General features: G+C 38.2%; 1 protein-coding gene across 15 annotated transcripts in view; it reads left to right on the forward strand.

Moving 5' to 3' along the window:
• The window catches only part of MEF2A (myocyte enhancer factor 2A), a 174867-nt gene extending 151769 nt beyond the window's left edge, over nt 1–23098 (forward strand). For 12 of the 15 annotated variants that reach the window (XM_033431440.2, XM_033431438.2, XM_033431437.2 and 9 more), the window contains 4 exons: nt 10039–10062; nt 13794–13920; nt 17589–17715; nt 19002–23098. In XM_033431440.2, coding sequence (XP_033287331.1) covers nt 10039–10062; nt 13794–13920; nt 17589–17715; nt 19002–19371 — 648 coding nt within the window. In that variant the 3' untranslated portion in view covers nt 19372–23098. The remainder of the gene's footprint in view (nt 1–10038; nt 10063–13793; nt 13921–17588; nt 17716–19001) is intronic. The other 3 variants (XM_033431442.2, XM_004271653.4, XM_004271654.4) reach the window with 1 other exon arrangement.
• Nucleotides 23099–26644: the final 3546 nt, after the last annotated feature.

Below are 26644 nucleotides of genomic sequence, written 5' to 3' on the forward strand. Positions count from 1 at the left end.
ATTAATGGGTTTGAAGACTCAATATTGTCAAGATGTCACTTCTTCCTAAATTGGTCGACAGATTAAAACACAACCCCAGTTTAAATCACAGCAAGGTTTTTTGTAGATATCAACAAGCCAATTCTAAAATATGTATGGAAAGGCAAAGGAACTACATTGGCCAAAACAATTTTGAAAGAGAACAAAATAGGAAGACTAAGACTAACTGGTTTCAAGACCTACAATAAAGCTACAATAATAATGTGTGATACTGGCAAAAAGATGAGCACATTAGGTCAAAGAACAAAACAGAGAGCCCAGAAAATAGAGCCACAGAAATATATTCAGTTGGTTTTTTACAAAGGTAGTAGGGCAATTCAGTGGAGTAAGGATAGTCAGTACAACTAATGGGGCTGCAGCAATTTAGCATCCATATGCAAAAACAGAACCTCGATGTATAATTCATAGCTTATACAAAAATTAACTTAAAATGTATTATAGATCCAAATGTAAAACACAAAACGCTGAAACTTCTAGAAGAAAACATTGGAGAATTACAACATCAAAAGCATGATCCATAAAGAAAAAATTGATATATTGGTATTTAACAAAATTTAAGTTTCACTCCATGAAAAGGCCCTGTTCAGAGAATAAAAAGACAATCTACAGATAAGGAGAGAATATTTGCAAAATCACCTATCTAGTAAAAGATTTTTATCCAGAATGATACAACTACACACCTGTTAGAATGACTAAAATTACAAAAACAAAACCAAAAAACTAAAAATGCCAAGTTCTGGTGAGGATGCAGAGCAACAAGAATTCTCATGTATTCCTGCTTGGAATTCAAAATGGTACAGCTACTTTGGAAAACAGTTTGACAACTTCTTATAAAATTAAATATATACTTGTCATACAACCCAACGATCCTGCTCCTAGAGTATTTACTCAAGTGAATTGAAAACCATGCTTATATAAAAAACTTACATTTTTCATAATCTCCCAAAAGTGAGAACAACCCAGATGTCCTTCCAGCAGATAAATGGGTATACACACTCTGGTACATCCATACAAAAGAATATTGCTGAGTAATACAAAAGGGATGAAGTATTTATTCACAACAATATAAATGAATTGTAAATGAATTTTGCTAATTGAAAGACGCCAGATCCCAAAGACTACATAGTATATATATGATTACATTTATATTTCATAATGGAAAATGCAAAACAGATAAGTGGTTGCCAGGGGTGGGGAGAGGAGTCAAATACAAAAGGGGTAGTATAAGGGAATTTTTGAGGGGATGGAACTATCTGTGATACTGTATTGTTCAATACATGAATCTATGCTTTTGTTAAAACCTACAAAACTGTACAATACAAAGAGTGATTTTTTTTTACTTTATGCCATTAAAAAAAGTCAACCAGGATTCCAGGGGAACCCAAGATGAAATACAGACCATGATACATGAATATAACGTTATTACAAATGAGTGATATGATGATACTGAAGGGGATACTGAAGAGCTGCTCTAAATAACTTTGGAAACTGTTCTGACTGGATACCATAAGTATGGAGACCAAAAAAAATTGCATGAAATCACAGTGCTCAAGATGGTAAATTTGTTATACACATACACACCCTTAAGCAAGCAACTACTATACATTGTAGATAAAGAAAGCCAGGTTTCTCGAGAAAAAACTTACAATAAAGCAATGTGGGTGGGGAAGGCTGTAAAGAACCCTGTTTTTCAGGGTTGTATTTGGAGGTTTCAGTATGAACTTTTTTTTTTTTTTAACGTATATACAGATAGATAGATACAGAAATAGATGTTGTGTACACATGAATTCGTATACATCATATATTTCCTAGCTGTAACTGCTGAGAGGGTCTTAAAACAATGACACCTGGTAACTGAGCACACCTCGCACTCAGATCTTAGTTTCTAAACACTATTCTCCAATAAAAAGAATCAAGACTCCTTGGAGAAGTGATTGATTGTAGAGCTAGGGTCAGGAAAATACACAATGAACCAGAGGCGCCAGAGTATAAGGAAATGTATGTCAAAAGTCAGAGGAGCCCAACCTTTCAGAGGAGCTCCCAGTGGCCAGATCTAGAACAATTTAAGCAACAAAATAAATAACAATATTATTGGGTTATAACACAAGAGGAATAAAAGAATTAAAAATACTGAGACTGTTACTAAGTAATTGATTGAATAAATAAAGGGAGAAGGGACAACTCTTCCTTAGAGAAGAATTCTAATTAAATACAGGTAGAAAGAATGAGAGAAATGGCAAATCACCATTGTAACACCACAGTGCAGACCTTGAAGGCAAAGTCAATGGATGAATGCTAAAATTAGCAAAAATTAAAGGAGAAATGGGGTATTTAATAAATCTCAGAATGTCTCTCCCCGAATAATCATTGATTACAAAAAGAAAAATAGTGATTTTATAGTGGAGAATCCTGGAAGACACTACCTTAACCAGAAGATCAAGGTTAACATCACTGGTAATGGGATGACATGTGCTAAGAGGATCACCTCATCCCTGTGGTCTTCTTCCAAAAGTCCATGCTATCTGTCTAACTATGAGAAAATATCAGACAGACCCAAACTGAAGGATGATCTCCAAGATACCTGACCTTTACTCTTCCAAAGTTGTCAAGGTCAGTCATGAAAAACAAGGAAAGACTGAGGGAACTGTGGAGACCAGTGGAGACTAAGGATACATGACAGCTAAAGACATGTGAGATGCAGGATCTGATCCAGGACCAGAAAAAAGACATTCATGAAAAGACTGAAAGCCAAGGAAAGTCTATAGCTTTGGTTACTACTACATGCAATTTTGACAACTGCATCCTGTTTCTTCAGGGTGTTAACTTTGGGGGAAACTGGATGAGGTGTGTGGTGGTGTGCTCTCTTTGCAGCTGCTCTCTAAGCCTAAAACTGTTTCAGAATACAAACTTAAAAATACATACATAGAGGCGCAGTTGATTATGGAAGATTCTCACAAGAATAACACTTCAGGGACAGCACCTAAATCTGGTTCAACAGTTCAGGGAGCTCATATTTCTCATATTCATCAACAGCCGTGTGGCTGATGGGGTCTTGGTGCAATGGCCTGGTGTCAGGCCTGAGCCTCTGAGGTGGGAGAGCCGAGTTCAGGACATTGGACCATCAGAGACCTCCTGGCCCCACGTAATATCAATCAGTGAGAGCTCTCCCAGAGATTTCCGTCTCAACACTAAGACCCAGCTCCACCCAACAGCCAACAAGCTCCAGTGCTGGATGCCTCATGCCAAACAACAAGCAAGACAGAAACACAACCCCACCCATTAGCAGAGAGGCTGCCTAAAATCATACTAAGTTCACAGACACCCCAAAACACACCACTGGACGCAGCCCTGCCCACCAGAAAGACAAGATCCAGCCCTACCCACCAGAACACAGGCACTAGTCCCCTCCACCAGGAAGCCTACACAAGCCACTGAAGCAACCTCACCCACTGGGGACAGACACCAAAAACAACGGGAAGTACAAACCTGCAGCCTGCAAAAAGGAGACCCCAAACACAGTAAGTTAAACAAAAAGAGAAGACAGAGAAATATGCAGCATATGAAGGAACAAGATAAAAACCCACCAGACCAAACAAATGAAGAGGAAATAGGCAGTATACTGGAAAAAGAATTCAGAATGATGATAGTAAAGATGATCCAGTCTCCAATAGAATGAAGAAAATACAAGAAACGTTTAACAAGGACCTAGAGGAACTAAAGAGCCCACAAACAACGATGAACAACACAATAAATGAAATTAAAAATTCTCTAGAAGGAATCAATAGCAGAATAACTGAGGCAGAAGAACGTATAAGTGACCTGAAAGATAAAATAGTGGAAATAACTACCGCAGAGCAGAATAAAGAATGAAAAGAATTGAGGACAGTCTCAGAGACCTCTGGGACCATATTAAATGCACCAACATTCGAATTATAGGGGTCTCAGAAGTAGAAGAGAAAAAGAAAAGGGTCTAAGAAAATATTTGAAGAGATTATAGTTGAAAACTTCCCTAACAAGGGAAAGGCAATAGTCAATCAAGTCCAGGAAGCGCAGAGAGTCCCATACAGGATAAATCCAAGGAGAAGATGCCAAGACACATATTAATCAAAGTATCAAAATTTAAATATAAAGAAGAATATTAAAAGCAGCAAGGGAAAAGCAACAAATAACATACAAAGGAATCCCCATAAGGTAAACAGCTGATCTTTCAACAGAAACTCTGCAAGCCAGAAAGGAGCGGCAGCATATAATTAAAGTGATGAAAGGAAAAAATCTACAACCAAGATTACTCTACCCAGCAAAGATCTCATTCAGATTTGACAGAGAAATTAAAACCTTTACAGACAAGTAAAAGTTAAGAGAATTCAGCACCACCAAACCAGCTTTACAACAAATGCCAAAGGAACTTCTCAAGTCAGGAAACACGAATGAAGGAAAAAACCTCCAAAAACAAACCCAAAGCCATTAAGAAAATGGTAATAGGAACATATATATATCGATAACTACCTTAAATGTAAATGGATTAAATGCTCCCACCAAAAGACACAGACTGGCTGAATGGATACAAAAACAAGACCCATATATATGCTGTCCACAAGAGACCCACTTCAGACCAAGGGACACATACAGACTGAAAGTGAGGGGATGGAAAATGAAATTCCATGCAAATGGAAATCAAAAGAAAGCTGGAGTAGCAATTCTCATATCAGACAAAATAGACTTTAAAATAAAGACTATTACAAGAGACAGAGAAGGACACTACATAATGATCAAGGGATCAATCCAAGAAGAAGATATAACAATTGTAAATATTTATGCATCCAACATAGGAGCACCTCAATACAGAAGGCAAATGCTAACAGCCATAAAAGGGGAAATCAACAGTAACACAATCATAGTAGGGGACTTTACACCCACTTTCACCAATGAACAGATGATCCAAACAGAAAATAAATAAGGAAACACAAGCTTTAAATGACACATTAGACAAGATATCCTTAAGTGATATTTATAGGACATTCCATCCAAAAACAACAGAATACACTGTCTTCTCAAGTGCTCATGGAACATTCTCCAGGCTAGATCATATCTTGGGACACAAATCAAGCCTCGGTAAATTTAAGAAAATTGAAATCATAACAAGTATCTTTACTGACCACAATGCTATGAGACTAGATATCAATTATGGGAAAAAAACTAAAAAATACAAACACATGGAGGCTAAACAGTACTCTACTAAATAACCAAGAGATCACTGAAGAAAACAAAGAGAAATCAAAAAGTACCTAGAAACAAATGATGATGAAAACACAACCCAAAACCTATGGGATGCAGCAAAAGCAAAAGCAGTTCTAAGAGGGAAGTTTATACCAATACAATCCTACCTCAAGAAACAAGAAAAATCTCAAACAACCTAACCTTACATCTAAAGCAATTAGAGAAAGAAGAACAAAAAACCCTAAAGTTAGCGGAAGGAAAGAAATCATAAAGATCAGATCAGAAATAAATGAAAAAGAAATGAAGGAAACAATACCGAAGATCAGCAAAACTAAAAGCTGGTTATTTGAGAAGATAAACAATATTGATAAACCATTAGCCAGACCTATCAAGAAAAAAAGGGAGAAGACTTAAATCAACAGAATTAGAAATGAAAAAGAAGTAACAACTGACACTGTAGAAATACAAAGGATCATGAGAGATTACTACAAGCAACTATATGCCAATAAAATGGACAACCTGAAGAAATGCACAAATTCTTACAAAAGCACAACCTTCCGAGGCTGAACCAGGAAGAAATAGAAAATATAAACAGACCAATCACAAGCACTGAAATTGAAACTGTGATTAAAAGTCTGCCAACAAACCAAAGCACAGGACCAGATGGGTTCACGGGTGAATCTATCAAACATTCAGAGAAGAGCAAACACCTATCCTTCTCAAACTCTTGGAAAATATAGCAGAGGGAGGAACACTCCCAAACTCATTCTATGAGGCCACTATCACCCTGATACTAAAAGCAGACAAAGATATCACAAAAAAAGAAAACTACAGGCCAATATCACTGATGAACATAGATGCAAAAATCCTCAACAAAACACTAGCAAACAGAATCCAACAGCACATTAAAAGGATCATACACCATAATCAAGTTGGGTCTATCTCAGGAATGCAGGGATTCTTCAATATATGTAAATCAATCAATGTGATACACCCTGTTAACAAATTGAAGGCTAAAAACCATATGATCATTTCAGTAGATGCAGAAAAAGCTTTTGACAAAATTCAACACCCATTTATGATAAAAACTCTCTAGAAAGTAGGCATAGAGGGAACCTACCTCAACATAATAAAGGCCGTATATGACAAACCCACAGCCAACATCATTCTCAATGGTGAAAAACTGAAACCATTTCCTCTAAGACCAGGAACAAGGCAAGGTTGAGCCCTCTCACCACTGTTATTCAACATACTTTTGGAAGTTTTAGCCACAGCAGTCTGAGGAGAAAAAGAAATAAAAGGAATCCAGATCAGAAAAGAAGAAGTAAAACTGTCAGTGTTTGCAGATGACGTGATACTATACATAGAGAATCCTAACATGTTACCAGAAAACTACTAGAGCTAATCAATGAATTTGGTAAAGTAGCAGGATACAAAATTAATGCACAGAAATCTCTTGCATTCCTATACACTCATGATGAAAAATCTGAAAGAGAAATTAAGGAAACACTCCCATTTACCACTTCAACAAAAAGAATAAATCACCTAGGAATAAACCTACCTAAGGAGACAAAAGACTTGTATGCGGAAAACTATAAGACACTGATGAAAAATTAAAGACGGTACAAACAGATGGAGAGATATACCATGTTCTTGGATTGGAAGAATCAACGTTGTGAAAATGACTATAGTACCCAAAGCAATCTACACATTCAGTGCAATCCCTATTAAACTACCAATGGCATTTTTCACAGAACTAGAACAAAAAATTTCACAATTCGTATGGAAACACAAAAGACCCTGAATAGCCAAAGCAATCTTGAGAAAGAAAAACGGAGCTGGAGGAATCAGGCTCCCGGACTACAGACTATACTACAAAGCTACAGTAATCAAGACAGATGGTACTGGCACAAAAATAGAAATACAGATCAATGGAACAGCATAGAAAGCCCAGAGATTAAACCCACACACATATGGTCACCTTATTTTAATAAAGGAGGCAAGAATATACAATGGAGAAAAGACAGCCTCTTCAGTAAGTGGTGCTGGGAAAACTGGACAGCTACATGTAAAAGAGTAAAATTAGAACACTCCCTAACACTGTATACAAAAATAAATTCAAAATAGATTAAAGACCTAAATGTAAGGCCAGACACTATAAAACTCTTAGAGGAAAACATAGGCAGAAAACTCTGTGACATAAATCACAGCAAGATCCTTTTTGACCCACCTCCTAGAGAAATGGAAATAAAAACAAACAAATGGGACCTAATGAAACTTAAAAGCTTTTGCACAGCAAAGGAAACGATAAACAAGATGAAAAGACCACCCTCAGAATGGGAGCAATATTTGCATATGAAGCAACAAAGGATTAATCTCCAAAATGTACAAGCAACTCATGCAGCTCAATATCAAAAAAACAACCCAATCCAAAAATGGGCAGAAGACCTAAAATAGACATTTATCCAAAGAAGATATACAGATTGTCAACAAACACATGAAAGGATGCTCAGCATCACTCATCATCAGAGAAATGCAATTCAAAACCACAATGAGGTATCACCTCACACCAGTCAGAATGGCCATCATCGAAAAATCTACAAACAACAAATGCTGGAGAGGGTGTGGAGAAAAGGGAACCATCTTGCGCTGTTGGTGGGAATGTAATTGATACAGCCACTGTGGAGAACAGTATGGAGGTTCCTTAAAAAAAGAAAAATAGAACTACCATATGACCCAGCAATCCCACTACTGGGCATATACCCTGAGAAGAGCATAATTCAAAAAGACACATGCACCCCAATGTTCATTGCAGCACTATTTACAATAGCCAGGACATGGAAGCAACCTAAGTGTCCATTGACAGATGAATGGATATAGAAGATGTGGCACATATATACAATTGAATATTACTCAGCCATAAAAAGAAATGAAATTGAGTTATTTGTCTTGAGGTGGATGGACCTAGAGTCTGTCATACAGATTGAAGTAAGTCAGAAAGAGAAAAACAAATACCGTATGCTAACACACATGGAATCTAAAAAAAAAAAAACTTGGTTCTGACGAACCTAGGGGCAGGACAGGAATAAATACACAGATGTAGAGAATGGACTTGAGGACACCGGGAGGGGTAAGGGTAAGCTGGGACGAAGTTAGAAATTAGCACTGACATATATACACTACCAGCTGTAAAATAGTTAGTGGGAAGCAGCTTCATCGCACGCACAGAGATCAGCTCAGTGCTTTGTGACCACCTAGAGGGGTGGGATGGGGAAGGTGGGAGGGAAATGCAAGAGGGAGGGGATATGGGGGTGATATATATATACATATAGCTGACTTACTTTGTTATACAGCAGAAACTAACACAACATTGTAAAGCAATTATACTCCAATAAAGATGTTTAAAAAATACATACCTATATATAACAGAGAAGTATGTCCCCAAGAAAAGGAGTTGAGAAAAAATGACATTTAGGATAGTCATTTGGCTCACCTTTCATGAACTGGATGTGGAATACCTGCCACTATCCTTCAGAAATAAAAAGTATAGGAAGTTTCATTTAAGGTGTAGAAATACGTTTATAAGAATTACTAATAAACTGCAGGATTTAAGGACAAACTACAAGTTTGACATTTAGTACCTTGTCAGTTATCTTAATCTTTTTTTTAAGAGATCATGAAGCATCTCCGTGGAATTCTTAAAATTTGCCACAGAAACTATTTACACCCTTATCCCTGTAAGTTATAGTGAAAACTGTACACACACCCATATTATTTTGATGTGTCTTACAGTTGGAGATGTGTGAAGACATCTGTAACAAAACAGTTGAAGAGCATTTTGCGCACATTTGAAATAGAAGTTTATAGGCCAGGTAGTTGTTTTTCACAGTAAATAATGAGGCTTCTTCCTATTTTACACCATTGTCTGCTTTCAGATTGGGGCTTCATGTATCAGTGATGCTTATAAAGACACCTTTCGCAGATTGACAAAGAAGCTTGACTTACTCAAGTAAAATAATAAAAACCCTAGATAGTAGATTATTTCTAGCATATTAAGACTTTCTAGATGTGTAGGGGAAAAAGGAGCAGTATGTTTCATTCATCTTTTCTGTATGTGATTTATCAGTTCATTTCTCCTCCAGTCTCATTTTCTTCATATATGTGGTTTTTCTCCATTGAAATTATTATATTCATTTGAAAACTGTATTTGCAAATGATAAACATATAAATTTGTATTATTTAAAACTATACTTACTAAATGTTTGATTTCTTGTTGTTTCATAACAGTGTGCTTAGTTACTGTGGGAAATAAGAAAACAAGATAATTTCTGCCCACCAAGGAGCACAGAATCTAGTATAAGATAAATGGACATGTGTGACCAGGTAGGGTAGGGATGGGAGGATTTAGATGTAAGTATAGAGTTAATATTCTCCAGATTCCAAATAGAAACTAGTTTCATGATTAGGAAATACTTTTATATATTGTCGCAGTAGCATGGCCATGTGTAGGCGAGGCCAGCATAAGAGCAGACCAAGTTGGGGTAGGAATGTCTAAATCCTGGCCCTAGAGGATTTAAAAGAATCTTTCCAGTCTTTTGAAGTCAACTACAGGTACAGAAACAATAAATAATTTATGTTTGTACTTACTGCATATATAATCATCTCTTTAGACTTCCAAACAACTGCTAGTGTTCAGATACCATGTTTTTCTAAAGAAATATTTAATATTCGAGTACCAACAGTCTTAGTAACTCTCTTATCCCTCTTATGTGCTGAGTGCAGTCGGAGGAAGAGGAATTGGAGTTGGTGAGTGTGGGTTTCCGATTGAAGGGAGTTGAAAAAGATGTAGAAAGTACTAATTCTCTTCAGTGTTTTTATCTAATATTCCCTTTGTTACACAGATTTTTTTTCTTGCTATTAAATACGGTCCAAACATTTTGAATAACTAAACCAACCTACAGGTACTGCAGAGTCTGGTTTTCCTACTTATAATTGTATATCTTGACCCATTTTATTTGTTACCACTTTTTAGGGAACTTTGGGATAGAGCCTTTATAAACAATAGCTGTCCATGATGAGAAGACACATTAAAGATTTTTTTTAAGGAAAGATACAGAATACCTTTTATAGTTCCCCAAATTATTAATATATTTTTAGAAAATGACTTCACCCTCACAGTTCCTCAGATTGTAACACACTGTCTTGTGTTTCTCTTTCTTTCAAAAAGATTACATCATTTTTGGTGAGGTCACCTTTTTTCAGTTAGAATTATTTCATCCTGCATGAGACGATCTGAACCACAAGGGGGTTCCCTGTTTATTAAAATGAATGTCTTTAATTTAACATACACAAACTTATTTTTTTTTCTATCAGAAGATATTCTGTTCTTAAAAGTAGCTATTACCTTTTTTCCAAAACAAATGATTTCTATTGGCTTTTTTTCTAGAAATTAAATTTGACTAAAAGTAACTTTCAGTTAATATATTTCTTTGGGAACTAAAACTCAAACCTCACAGAACTGATCTTCTGATTTCACAGTCAGCTGCTAATTAGGTGACCTTAAGGGGAATAAAAACTTGAAAATGTTTAGTTTTTAGCATGGACAGAGGTTTAGATTGCATGAAAGCATGGGGGAAAGGCATCTGTTCATTTTGTTTACATTATTATATATATATATATGCATGTTGGTATGTTTTGCACAGTTGCTTTCTTTTCAAATAAGGTTGTCTGTGCTCTGTCCTTAAAACGAGAGATTGTTCTTTAACTTTGTGTTCACTCTCACAGTTTTGGATGTGGTTTCATATTGGTTAACTAAAATATACTAGCCAGCTTTCGTTGTGGCGTTGGATTATATCATGTGCAGATTTTAACTATCTTTTGGGGAAATACTGTACTTAATGATACAGTAATGATTAGCAAATGGATGTTTATAGTTCAAGATAAAATAATTCATCTTAGATTAAACCTCACTATTTATACCCTTAAGAAGTTATCATAAGTGCTTCCTTGTGAACTTATGAATTATCTAGCAATATGTTGCCCTCTAGTGGTTGTGGAAATCAGTGCCATTGAGCTTTAATGGGTAGAACCGATATATTGGAGTGTTACTGTTTTACAAACACACACACCCCATCCCACCCACCCCCCCATCTTGAGGTCACATCAGTAGATTTCCGTGGAGGTGAAGCTATGGCATGAATAAAGCTAGACCAAACCATGTTGTACTTTATTTTTCACCTAGTATTTGACTCTTGAAGTTTCAGTGACCAAATCTGTGAGAACAAATTAAATCCAAAGTAGATCTGTCTCAAAAATTCATTAAAATTTTTAACTTGATGCTGAGACAAAAATGTATTCCTTTCCACATTCCTTAAAGTATACCCTCAATTACAGAATCTCAAAGGTAAATTTCTAAGTATTTGAAGACTATAAAATCTAGCAATCATAAAAATAAATACTTGTAATTAAGAAACAAATATATAACCAAAAATTGTATAGTCATTCGCATTTCTAAAACTTAAGCTAATTCAGACTCTAAAACTTAATCAATTTAAAATGCAGAGCTTTATGTGTCAGACTAAAATATAATCAGAAACACAATCTATTAGAATTCGGAAAGTTGTATAAATTGGCTTGAGCTCTAAAATATAATCATGAATGGCTCTGACCCCAAGTGAAATAAAGACAAGTGCCCGGAGCCTACACTAAAGACTCCTTTAGAACCAGGCTACAGAGATTCCTTTAGAAGCCTTGCAATTCTAGAACAACTCTACTTCATGACAGCTCCAGGGGAATAGCTATGGATCAGAAGGAATAAATATATTTACCTTTTTTTTTATACGAGTTATGTAGAAATCTTGGGCCAGAGGGTTTCTTAGAGCAATAATTTAAGGGTACTATCTTACCTTCCTGTAGTACTTCAGTTGTCTCAAAGCATTTCCCATCTATTACCTTACTATATTCTCACAGTAGTACTACAAGGCAGGCAGCACAATGATCGCTATCTTCCCCACTTTACAACTGAAGAGGTTTGGAGAGGTTAAATGATTTTCCCAGTGCTTAGGAATTAGTGAATCTGGGACAAGATCCAGGGCAGTATACCTGAATGGTCTTTCCGACATCCTCTAATTTAAGATTGGATAGAAAATACAAACTAAAAAGAAATAAAATGAGATCTGGATCCTTATCAAATGATCAAAAGTTCAAAAATCTAGATCTAACCAAAGGCCTTTATCTGATTACCCTTTGAAATGGTGATAGAGAAAACTGAATCACATCCTCTCTATAACCTCAAGGGCACTGAATTATACTTTTATTCATATGGCTTAGTACCCCAAATGTCAGTTATCAGGCTGTAATTTCTTCAGTTAGAAAAAAATAACCCTGGAGTTATGCTTTAGCTTTCTTGTGTTCTAACCACATGGAACTTGGAGTCTGTCCTGTTCCTCTGATCCTCAGTTTTAGAAAGTGTTCACTTAAGGCAGTGTCATGAGAAACTGCCCTGTCATACCTCTACACATAGAGAATGGTGACTATCTTAAACTGACTTGATTATTCAATAGTTGTTTTCTTTTTTCATTCCCATTGTAGATAGGATACTATGTAGATGCTGTCAGTTGGCAAGCATTTACCATTTTTCATGAAGCCCTGTCAAAAGTACTTTATTCAAAAAAATAAAAATAAAAAAGTACTTTATTCAAGAGCTCTCTACCCAAAGCTTCTCCTCTCATAAGAGTCAGGAGACTGTGTGTGAATCTGCCGTTAAAAAAGTCAGTGTTGGATGATGTGGATGATGGGAGAGGCTCTGCATGTATGGGGGCAGGGAGTATATGGTAAATCTCTGTACCTTTCCTTCAATTTTGCCGTGAACCTAAAACTGCTCTTTTAAAAGTCTTAAAAAATCTATATCTAAATATATACTTACATATACATGTACATATATATATGTGTGTGTGTGTGTGTGTGTGTGTGTGTGTGTGTGTGTCAACTGCAGGATCAGAGGGAAGGAAATATGAATACAAGCTGCACTTTAGTAAGCCATGACTTAAAACCTTGTTAAATTAGTAAATGCTGCAAAAAGTAGTTTTGATCCCTATATGCTCATGGACTTATAATCTCTATATATACAAATGACCTTGCTATCCTCTGGTATTTAAAATCTACACATATTTTATTTAGGGTAGTTTGGCTATCTTTATAGTGGCATCAAGTCGTCATTTATGCTAACACATAAGTGTTATCAGTCCTAATGCAGTTTTCTATTTTAAGGGTATATCTCTGACATCAATAAACTCTATGAAAAAGACTCTAGGGGAAACTGAATAATTAATGTAAAATACATCCTTTAAAATTAAATATTTAGTTATTCTTATTAGTATTTTTAAGGTTTTCACATGATCACTGCTTCAGGGAATAATGACATTCACATCATAAAACTGTGAAAAGTCACTTTTAAATTGAATGTTATTTTTAAAATATTAAGTTTGAATATAAATACTCACAGAATAACACTTTTACTTTTTTCTTCTCTCTCACAGAATACCCAGAGGATAAGCAGTTCTCAAGCCACTCAGCCCCTAGCTACCCCCGTGGTGTCTGTGACAACCCCTAGCCTGCCTCCACAGGGCCTGGTGTACTCAGCAATGCCGACCGCCTACAACACTGGTAAGCCTACTCTGTTGCCTTTTGTGGGTTTTATTTCTTTGTTTTGTGCTCAACATGTGCTTTTATGATTTTTAAATAGTATATTTATTGAAATAAGTTATTTCCAGTTTCTTAGATTCACATTTGGATATGTTAAAGAAACACATGCTAGTCTTGAAAAAAAATTAGAAAATACACATTGATCGTAGAAAGATTTCCCAGCATGAACTTTTACTTACCCCTGACGAAGAAACAACTAGCTGTTATCAAAATTATGGTATGCAGCAAGCGGAGCAAAAGGCTCGGCATTTTCTATATAGTTCTTGTTAAACAGCATCTCACTATTCCAGGCTTTTAAAATGAGGTGTTTTTCTGTATGCTGTGTCAACCTAGCTTGGGAAAGACTGAGTCCCTGTGGACCTCAGGGCTCGGGGAGGTGGAGTTGGGTGGCTGTGCCAGCAGGTCATGTTTTCCTCCGTGTGACACCCCTTTTGGTTTCTGCTGTTTGTGCCTGAGGGGCAAGACCAGCAGCTTTCTTGTTTCTCCTCAGAGTCTGTCACTCGTCACCTCTGAGGGGAGCTTTTCACTCATTCATGCTTATTTAGACATTTCACTCCCAAATACCCTATTTGGAGGGTATATCAGGTAAATTTAAGAATGCTGCAGTGACTGAAGGGGTGCTTTCAGCCACGCAGGCTGTGTGGAGAACCCGACGTGCACAGGTTTCTCTAGATGTGCCATCATAGGGAGCGGCAGAGGACACATGGGGCTTCACTTTCTCGCCAGCTGAGCCAAACACCTGATGCTTCAAAAGAAGGAAAGAGGGAAATAGTTAAAAATACCTTGCCAGTTTTTCAGAGACTACAGTGCAGAGAATTTATTCTTTTGTGATTCTAATAAGGAGACTAATAAAAATCATCTAATTTTAGACTTCAGGATAAATGCTGTAGCACGGTGCTTTCACCCTGCTCTCTGGAGCTCCCAGAGGGGTGCAGAGCCATCAATACATTTGATTGCTGCTTTAATTCCAAGTACTTTTAAAACAGAAATAACTTTAAAAGGTTTTGTTGAAAAAGAAAGCCTCTTAGAAAATGTCTACTACCTTTTCCAACAATCTATATGAAAAAAAAGGCCAAATCCATCAGCTAAATCTAGAGTAAAGCCAGGGATTATGCATTCATATAAATTCTGTTTCATTGTCCTGATCACCAGCTATATGAGCAACACTATTCTAGGGACATACATTTTCTCCCAAGTTTATTCTGGAAAAGGAGACAGGACATACCTAAGTTGGTAACTATGGCGGGGAAGTCCTGAGTTGCTGAGGTTACCAGTTCATGCTCTGATCTCGAGAAGGTGAGGAAAGAAGGAAATCTGTGAGCTAGAATGTTCAGAGGAGTGTTGGCTGAGGAGATGGGGCTTGAGCAGGGTGTCAACATTAGATTACAGTTTACTGAGCATTTCATGACAGGTTTTTCCAATATTCAACTTAGATACCCCCCTGTATTTGTTTTTAGAAATGCCATGGGATTTAAAGAATCTTTTTTTTTTAAGTCCAGAAGGAATTACCAAAACATAAAAATGGAGTCAGGTTCTGTCGAAACTGTCCATCACTTAGCATCAATCTCACTCCTCCTTTAACTACATAGTCTTTGCTCTCTCTCAGAGCACCTATTCTGTTTAATGTTACCACATTATCTTTAACGTATTTATCTATTTGCCTTTTTAAAACATGCGTCCATGTTTTGTCTTTTGTTAGTATATCAGCTACGTTGTATGTGTGGCATGTGTCAAACACATGCCAGTCAGTACAGGGATGAATGAGCAACATTTCAAAGAGTACAATAGTTCTGTGTGAAGGAATCATATAGACGCTTCCTCATGCCCATCCATAACACTCCCAGCTTCTCCACTTATTCATGAATCCATTCAGCACATATTTATTGAACACATACTGTGTAAAAAGCACCATGGCAGGCACTGGAAATACAAGAGTGTGTGGTTAACAGTGGAATGTAGGGTCTATCAGAGGAAAAGTCACAGGACAAACAGCTCTAGGAATAATTTATTACTGTCGTGTTAAGGGCTTCACTGAAGCTTCAACCTGAAGGAGCACGTGTGACTCAGCCAGGCAGAGTAGGGAGAGTGTTCCGGGAAGAGGGAGTACTGTGTACAAAGGCTAGGAGGCAGCAGGAATGTGGCTGGAGGGATGGGACAGCTGTAGAGTTGAAACTACAGAGGTAAGTAGGGATGCATAGGCCTTGTTGAGGACTTTGGACATGAGAAGCATTGAGAGCATTGGGAAGCCATAGAAAGGTTTTAAGCAGAGAGGTATCATGACCATATATTTTTTTTTGAGATCACCTGGCTACAGTGTGCATGGGGCAAAAGTGAATTCAAGGACACCACACAAGAGGCTACTGTGATCCAAGTAATGGATACTGATGGCGTGAACTAGGGTGGTGGCAGTAGAGATGGTGAAACTTGGGCAGGCTTGAGAGACAGTAGCTAGAGTCAACCAGACATGATGGTTGGTGGTGGAAGTAAGTACCAAGGATAACACCCACAGGTTTCTGGCACAAACAGTCATGTGAAAGTTGGTTCCATTTACTAAAGAGAAGCAGGTTTGGAGGAAATGATGAGTCCAGTTGGGGTCATGTCAGATTTGAGGTGTGTCTGGAGAGACATCCAAGTAGACATGTCAAGTAAGTAGTTGGAAGGACTTGGAGGCACTGTGGAAGGCACAGTGTGATGGACCCCCACCCCAGCTTCTGTGGGGAGGGACGAGGCAGTCTTAGAGAACACTAAATGAGAAAATATCCTAAGCAGAGCTATGCTGTTTCAACTCAGTTTCTTTTTTTAAAATACTAATTCACCAGGAAGACCAATTTCTTTAAACACCTCTCTTGAGACATGAAAAAGAAGTTAGAAGAGTTTGTGCCTCCTCTCTTTAGAACTAACTGGAAAAGACAAGTGTTAATGATGAACTGAAATAACTCTACGTGTGAATGATAACTAACATCCCACGTCTTGGTCACAACGATTATGACTGAAGCATTCATGTATATTATGTCTTGTAACAGTTTTTTGATGAACTTTCATTTTGCATGCAGTCAGGGATCTTTGACAGTTCCTGTACTTCGAACAAACGCAGTCATTTAATTGTGTGATAATGTAAATACTGTCTATGTCACTAAGCTTGGCACCCCATGAGAAGGGGTCCTGAGTCTTTCCTGCTCCCCCTTTACTTCAAGAATATGAGATGTGCTGATTTAGATGGAGTCAGGGTGAGCTGGAGTGTTTCTCTTTGTTCAGGAGGGTAGCAGTGGGCATATTTATTTAAAATAACAATTGTATAGGAACATCCTTTAGTGATGGTATTTTTATTATTTCTATTTACAAGTCCGGAAGAAGTATCTCAACTTCTTGTAAAATAATAAACTATAAATTATTCAGTACAAAATTGAAACGTTTTTTATTGAAATAATCCCAGACAACTGAATACAGCTAGGTCCTATAAACCTCCCCAAAGAAAAAGTTTTTGTGGGTTTTAGACCCATAAGTGCGTTGTTTGATGTTATGAAGTACCTGGCTTCTCTCAACATAAAACTTTTGAAGCAACTAATTGAAAAACAGATTTTGCATGGTCCTTTTATTACACACACAAGCAACATTTCCTTCTTTTTTAGATTACTCACTGACTAGTGCAGACCTGTCGGCCCTGCAGGGCTTCAACTCCCCAGGAATGCTGTCTCTGGGACAGGTGTCAGCCTGGCAGCAGCACCATTTAGGACAAGCAGCCCTCAGCTCTCTCGTGTGAGTAACTAGAAATTTTCCCCAAATCTGTACCCCTATTTCCCAACCCCTGTCTCATTCCACTGCCTTTGAAGAAAGGCAGCCTGAAGGTATTCCGGCCTACCTACCACCCTTCTCTTTTTTGCCTTGGTTAACATCAACAGACAAAGAGAATAAGAAAATGGGCTGTGCCCTTTGCTTTCTCCCCGGATCGTAGGGGTGGAGTGGTAGGGCTTGGGTATCTTATGTATGAATCAAGCTACATGGGATTCATGTGGTTGATCCCAGCCCACTGCATACACTGTATACCTCACCAAGAAGGGTTCACAAAAGAGAATGTTCCTTATGGACAGTGTGTGGGGATATAAGTGAAAAGGGTTTACAGTGGTGCCCAGGTAGGACCAGGCATCACCAGCAGAAGGAATGGTGCTTCAGTAGAACCAGAATAGTCAGCCCACAGAGCAGCTAGAGGAGATGAGGGGACAGCATAGCAGGCCCACGAGGCCTCCACGAGGGTGGGCTGCCTTGCCCCTGCTCAGGACACTCAGGACACCCAGCCTCTTAGCCTCCTGCCCTGAAAATCCCCAGAGAGCTTCCCTGCATCCTGAAATAGCTCCACAATGCATACTGTTATCAGTCGTCTTGGGAATTATGTCATGGAGAAAGGCACAGAGTATCTGAGGGAAATTTCTTTGCCTACACAGGTGTTTGGCCCTCGGGCCTTTGCAGAGCATCCTAAATGAACACACTAAAAATAGCCATGCAAAGGCAAGTGGAAAAGGCTTGGTGCTCAGACTGGGGGGAAAGCCTGTATACACTCTACTGTGTCCTACTCTGAGCAAGTCACTTAGCCTTTCTGAGACACTTTCCTCATCTGGAAAATAGGGTGACATGACTGACTTCTGAGAGCTGCTGTGAGAATAGGTGACATGTTGTGCCTGTCACAGAAGCAGCAGAAAGGAAGAGAGGAAGCAGAATTCAAGTTGCCATATTGTTCCTGTGCCATTTTGGTCCATGTACAGCATTAGTCACTGACACTGTTTTGGATCCTTCAGCTACAGAAGTACCAAGACTGTGGGTAACAGGACCAGTCACTAAAAATCTCAACTGTACTTGTTTTTTGTCTACCAGGGATATATAATTTTTTTCTGTGCCAAGCACTGCAGGAAACACCAAAACTGGTCTTGGGGAATTCTGACAGTATTTCAGACCCTGGACTTTTTTCAGTCGGGTGGTGTCTGTAATATTCCATTTATGCAGATGTACTCACAAACCATCTACCATATCTTTTTTTTTTTTTCCTTCAGTGCTGGAGGGCAGTTATCTCAGGGTTCGAATTTATCCATTAATACCAACCAAAACATCAACATTAAGTCAGAACCAATTTCACCTCCCCGGGATCGAATGACCCCATCAGGCTTCCAGCAGCAGCCGCAGCCACCGCCGCAGTCACAACCCCCTCAGCCGCAGCCGCAGCCACAGCCACAGCCGCGGCAGGAAATGGGCCGTTCCCCTGTAGACAGTCTGAGCAGCTCAAGCAGCTCCTATGATGGCAGTGACCGGGAGGACCCGCGGAGCGACTTCCATTCTCCGATTGTGCTTGGCCGACCCCCAAACACTGAGGACAGAGAGAGCCCTTCCGTAAAGCGAATGAGGATGGACGCGTGGGTGACCTAAGGCTTCCAGGCTGGTGTTTGTACTTTCTGTTACTGCAGTGAACTGCTCTACATATCTAAGTTGGTAAATAAGGACATGAGTTAAATATATTTATATGTACATACATACATATATATTCCTTTACATATATATGTATGTGGGTGTGAGTGTGTTTATGTGTGGGTGTGTGTTGCATACACGGAATCAGGCACTTACCTGCAAACTCTTGTAGATCTGCAGGTGTGCGTCCCATGGCAAACAGAGCACCCTGTAGGCAGAGTCTAGTCTGGCACTTCCTTGGACTACTTGTTTCATAAGATAACCAGTTTTTGCAGAGAAACGTGTACCCATATATATAATTCTCCCACACTAGCTTGCAGAAACCTAGAGGGCCCCTACTTGTTTTATTTAACTGTGCGGTGACTGTAGTTACTTAAGAAAAATGCTTTGTAGAACAGAGCAGTAGAAAAGCAGGAACCAAGAAAGCAATACTGTACATAAAATGACATTTATATTAATTACCCACCTGGCATGGGTCTCTGTTGCAAAGAGGTGCATGGGAAAGGGCTGTTGATATTAAAAACAAAAAACAAAACAAAAAAGCCCCACACATAACTGTTTTGCACGTGCAAAAATGTATTGGGTCAAAGAAGTGATCTTTAGCTAATAAAAAAGAGAGAGAATAGAAAACACGCATGAAATATTCAGAAAATATTAGCCTAGAAATATAGAGCATTAACAGTAAATTAATATATTAAGTTATAATTGGAATATGTCAGAAGTTTCTTTTTACATTCATATCATAAAAATTAAAGAAACTGATTTTAGCTCATGTATATTTTATATGAAAGAAAACACCCTTATGAATTGATGACTATATATAAAATTATATTCACTACTTTTGAACACATTCTGCTATGAATTATTTATATAAGCCAAAGCTGTATGTTGTAACTTTTTTTTTAGAGAATAGCTTTATCTTGTTTTAACTTTCTAGTTTTATTTTAAGAGGGGGAAAAAAAAACAAAAATATCTTGCAAGCAGAACCTTGGAAAAAAAAAGCCATGAACACTTATTACTCTATATGTAAATTAAAAGTTGAGCCAAACTCTTTGTGTATATAGAATCTTAAATATATTATCACCTTTGATGTAAGTACCTATGTATTGTATGGTCACCAGATTAAAAAGTATATTTTTGTGGATTGCCGCCAATTTAGGGGGAAAAGGCGAGATCCTTATTAAGTAGAGTATTCACTGTTTAATATTTACTATTTTGTTAAATATACTGTACTTTGGATTTTAATTATTGGCCCAGTCTTTTCAGAGGATTGTATAAAGGGGTTTCTCCCCTCACTGGTGGTGAATGTGTGATGTTACATTGTAATCTTTGTGCTGTATGGGTTGAGCATCATTATATATTTTATATGTGTATATAAATAGCAAAGTGGCAAAAAAAATTGATGTTAAGTTCATCCTGCATAAATGTAAAATGTGTTGTGACAGATTTTATAAGGCATTATTTAAAACTTGCCTTTTGTGAGGAAAAAAATATAGTAGAAAAGCTGACCTAATTTAATTAATATTAGAGAAAATGGCAAAATAGTTGATGAGCACAAAGGTTTTATAAGTGGTAAATGATTAGGAAAAAATATTCGTGGGGAAAGGGGTCTTTTTTCCTTGACCCTCTAAAATAGCATGATGCAGCTGGTTACAGAATACTACCACGCCAGACACTCTGTGCATCGAATGACACTGCAGTGTGGGGAGCAGTCCTCTCATGGTGCCGATTCTTGGCACAATTCTTGCCATCCTGATGCCCTCAACTGAGATGCTGACCAAGGCCTTACTCTCACAGGAAGACAGCTAAGTGGTAACAGCAAGCTTGGCAGGTCCCTGGGCTTGTGCCATGAACAAAATTCAAAGTCCTGTATGTCTTTCATCATCGATTTTTAAATACTCCCTTTCCTGAGAAACTCAAAATAAGGGTTTAAAATTACTGCTATTTTCTATTTTAAACTTAATATTAAGCAGCTACCTACAATTTTTACTTATGTTTTGGTTTTTCCCCCTAAATTGCGTTCCTTGTGATGTTTTTTTCCTCCTGTGCTCTTTGTGACAAATCATCAGCCAGACTTCCTGGCTGACACATAGGTAGTAGGTACAGGATAAACTTGTGGCATTCCCAGCTGCAAAATGGAATTCTGCTTTTAATGACATTTTCGGTAGTAAATTTTGATAGAGGCCAAAAAAGGGAGGGCAATATGCTTTGTCCTCTCATCAGTTTAGACATTTGGCTCTTATTCAGAAAGGACTGGTTTTTCTTTAAAATATACTTATTTTACTGAACTACTTACAGGCACATTTCTTCATGAGGTCACACCTAATTGAAAGAAGACAGTTTCCCAACACTGAATTTCCAGGATAATCCTTACCACTTTGTAAACCATTTATAGCTTTGGAAGTGTTCAGTGCTTCTTTGGTTGTTATTTATGCATGTTCATGAACTTCTGCTGTACATGGGATAGGAGTTAACACATTCACATTTACTGTCTATTTTCTTGTGTGCCTTATGAGATGGCTTTTCTGACTGTATCTCAATAGTCTTTCTTTCTATGCAGGTTTATAATCAGTACAACTACTGTTTTCTAAAATAATATTACGCAAGGCTCGGAGTTTGTATTTCAATTACACTGACCAAGTAACAATGTATTCTGTTTTCAGGAACTGAGTATTTGACTGTTAACCCTTTTCCCATATACCCAGTGTGACTTAGAGCATATGGACTTGACAGAGACGCCCTCACCCAGACCCCATGTACGAACACATAAACATACATGTCTCCTGTTGGAAACCAGCTCAGAGTGGGGAAGACACTAACTGTGTCACTTTAGAACCTACTTTTCTACCCTTTTAGACTCATGTGTTTTGTATGACACCATCATAAGAAATTTTATCCCTGCAGATGAAGTATTTTATTACTAAAAGACAAAAACAAAAAAAGCTTAAATTGCACTGGTTAAAGTACGGTTTCCAGCAGCTGTACTTCCTTCAGCAGTCTACCTGGTACTACATTGAGAGTGAAAGTCACCACTGTACATCTACAGATGGTCCCAATCAAAAATCAACCTTTTGAGCCCTAATTATGTCCATTGTGTTAGAGACTAAATCAGGGGTTTGTTCTAAAAGAACAATATATGTTTTACCATTTCCTTTTACTGTAAGGACAACTAATAAAGCATTAACATATTTTCTGTATTAACCATCATGCGCACAAGAAATACATAGTAAATAAGGAACCAGAAAACTCCTGGCATTGGATCATAAGAAGCTAGATGATTAGAATGTGAAAAAGATTTTACAAATGTAAAACTTTTATTTCTCTGTAGAAACTTCACTTTGCTGTGCAAGAAGACACTGCTTTGCTATATTTAAAATGGCTTTTTTAAAAGAGATTTATGTATTTGGTAAATGTTTGTAGTCAACAGTTCACACAAGAAGCTGTACACGGTTTGATCATGTAAAACCGTTTGGCGGCACAAGCTGGACTTTGTTGCCATCCTTGAGATGAACCTTTTAAGAAAAATAAGTTAATCTCAATTTTTCCCTGAATGTGTTTTTTTTCTTCATTATACAATAAATATTATAGTGAACTTTTTATCAAATGGTTAAGAAAATGTTAGAGGTTGTTGTAAACTCTTTGTATCCTGCACTCACTACAGTAAAGATGGACTGGCTTTTCCTGTGTACTCCAGACTCTGTCATGTTTGCCACCAGTCGTCCTCTTTTTCCCTTCCCCTTCCTCTCTCCCTCCCCTCCCTTTCCCTCCTCCTTCCCCTCCCCTCCCCTTTTCTGCTTGCAGGTCCCTTTCACTTGCTTTTGAGATGTGGTCAGGGAAACTGTTGGCGGCACCCCGCCAGCCTCCCCTGTATTGGCTCCCGAGGCCTCTCCTCCTGGGGCGGCCCTGGACGCTTTAGGAAGCAGCCAGGGATCCAGTCCCAGCATCAGCCAGCCTGGCCGTTCTGTGCATGCTGGTGTGGATACATTAAACCCATTCAGTCTCTGATCGCGGCTTCCTGCAGGATATGCTACCAAAGTGTGGGGGTGGGGCATTGCCGGCACTTACTATCGTCCAAGTCTATTTCTCCCTCAAGTTTAGGTGGTGAAGTAATTTGTTTTACTCAACATGCATACATAATACTGAGCTGGGGTGGCAGAAGGCAGATTTACTAAAAAAAAATTTTATTTTCAAAAGTGATAGATGTGAAAAATTAAACTTGCAGCAGAAAGAGTTCTTTTCCTCTGATTCGCTTTCTAAGCCATCTCCCAGCTAAACAGATTCTTGCTGTCAAAAGCTAAATTTCTGTGCTGGCTTTACTTGCTGGCTACTGTGAGACTCTTACTAGCAGGTTTTGAAAGCTGGTTGAGGCCTGTGGCTAAAAATAATCACACCGGCAGCTACTTAAAATCAATTCATTGCGATTTCCTAGTTGGCTCCCATGGGTGCTGCCTCCCTCTAGGCTCTGTTGTTTTTCAGTTGATTCTGTGAATGACACCAGCCAAGAAAATGACTTTTCAGTGATGTCTTCTGCCAGTGGGATGGCTCCTCCTGCCTGCTCCCATCTGCCTGTCCAGTCTCTCACAAGGGGGTCAAAGTACCACTTGGCTGTAGAACTGAGGAGGCAGCGGTCTTCCTTTCAGCTGACACAAGAGTTGGGAGGTTCCAAACAGGCACCAGGAACACTACGGGGAGGGGCTCGTGGGTGCTGAGTGGACACGTGCCGCCAGGCAGAGCGTACTTAGCCCAGCGAGTGAGAGGTGGGCCCCAGCCCGTGACTGCACATAGCTGGGGTCAATTCCCACCTCCACTGCAGTGTCTGCTTCCTAGAGGACCCAAACTAACAGGGCGGCTTACCCCGCTTTGAGAACATGCCCTAGACTCCAGTCACTGTCTTACACAGTCTGCCTGCTCTGTGTATGTATACCAAAGCGGCTGAATGCAGCTGGGGAAGAAAAAAATCAGTTAGTTAGTTATACTAACTGGTTTCACCATATTATCCTCCACCACCCTTTTTTTAAACTTTATTTTGAACTAAGTTTTTAACTTACAGAAAAGTTGGAAAAATAGTAGGTGCCATATGTCCCTCACTTAGCTTTCCCTAATGTTAACATTTACATAACCATAGTACCACTATCAGAACCAAGAAATTAACATTGATACAGTGCTATTAACTAAATACCTTATTTGAATTTCACCACTTTATCCACTATCTCTGTTCTAGGATCCAGTCCAGGATCCCACATTGGATTTAGTTATGTCTCTGTAATAGTTCCTCAGTCTTTTCTTGTCTTCAAAAAGACAAGACACTTTTGAAGAATACTGATCAGTTACTCCGAATAGTATCCCTTGATGTGTGGATTTGTGTTTTCTCATGATTGGAATGAGTGTGCATTTTGGCAAGAATGCCACAGAAATAATGTATCCTTAAGGCATCATGCAGTTCATGTCATATTTTGTACAGGTGATGTTGACTTTGACCACTTGGTTAAGTGGTTTCTATTGGGTTTCTCCACTGTAAAGTTACTATCTTTCCCTTTGTAGTTGATAAGTATCTTGGGGAGATACTTTGAAACTATACATAGGTTTTTCAAACTTTCACCTACTAATTTTAGCATCTTGTTTAGAACAACTATTTCTGTAGTATTTGCCTGTTTTCTTCTACATTTATTAATTGGACTTCTGAAGGAAGAGCTGTCTCTTCTCCCCACTAATTTATTTGATCATATTAATTATGGAATCATGGATATTTATTTTATTCTATGGGTTATAATCTAGTACTATCATTATTTTATTCCTTAAATTATTCCAGTTTTGGCCATTAAAAGCTCCTTTAGGTAGACTCCTGTATTCTTTGGAAAAGCTCCTCCCCACTTTTTAAGCATTTCCTTACCTACCTTACTTTCTGGCAAGATGTTAAACACTCTCATATTCATTCCCTGTCCAGGTACTGGAACAGCCACCTCTCCAAGGATTCCTAGTTCCATTTATCGGAGAATGGCATTGAGAAGCCAAGATTTTGGCACTACATGTGCTCACTGCTACTAGAGTCACTGCTTTTTGGCCCTCTCTGCCAACAAAGCTAGGAAATAATGTAGGTATGCTCACTCACAGACACACATCCATATTCTGCAGCTAGTTATTGAAACGTGTATGTGAAAAAACATGAGCTTACAGTAACACTTCCAATTTCAATTCAGCATCACAGGGTTCATTTTAACCTTTCCTTATTTGTAAATTCTTTCTCCTAAGGTAAGAACCTGGCTCTCATTATCTGCAATCTTTTCACTTACTTGTTCAATTCTAGCGTACATATAAGGTAGTTTCAGAATTGCCAGTCCAAGGACTTCCCTGGTGGTCTAGTGGTTAAAACTCTGTGCTTCCACTGCAGGGGACACGGGTTTGATCATGGTCAGGGAACTAGGATCCTTCATGACGTATGGCATGGGAAAAAAAAAAAAAAATGCCAGTCCACACCTGCGTGAGAAACACATTTATTGACCAGATTAGAGCATTTGTGTAGTTCTTTTTCCCTCTGGCTTTACATTATCCAGTGAGGACAGTGTTTTCCATGGTTACTTTATGTTCCCAACCACCTTCAGTGTTAACGTTATTCAATATAATATAGTTAGGATCTCTTGTTGGCTTTTATTTCATTTCAGGTACTCCCCCTCATACTTGTTGGTTTTAATTTATTTGATAAGTGAATGGTAACTGAAACATTATTATGTTCCAAGAGAGCTATACAAAAGATACAGTAATGTCACTCTTTTCTCACCCCTGCTACCCCATCCCCCTCCCTGAGTTTTCCCACCAGCCCTCTATGGATAACCAGTCTCTAGCTTCTGGTTTAATCCTTCCTGTATTATTTCTTTTGCATAAATTAGCATTTTGGTGGGTTTCTTTGTTTTTGTTTCTTTTGCTTTCTTCACTTAACGGTATGTCTGATATAAACAAGATATAAACTACACACTCCTGAACAACTAATGGGTCAAAAACGAAATCAGTCAAAAGGGAAATCAAGAAATATCTTGAAACAAATGCAAGTGGAAACAAAACATACCAAAACCAATGGGATGTTGCAAAAGCAGTTCATTAAGGGAAGTTTATAGTGATAAGTGCATTTATAAACAAAGAAAGATCCCAAATAAACAACCTAACTTTACACCTCAAGGCACTAGAAAAAGAAGAACAACCTAAGCCAAGGTAAGCAGAAGGAAGGAAATAACAGATCAGA

Source organism: Orcinus orca, chromosome 2 (genome assembly GCF_937001465.1).
Source record: "Orcinus orca chromosome 2, mOrcOrc1.1, whole genome shotgun sequence".
In the NCBI taxonomy this organism is placed as follows: Eukaryota; Metazoa; Chordata; class Mammalia; order Artiodactyla; family Delphinidae; genus Orcinus; species Orcinus orca.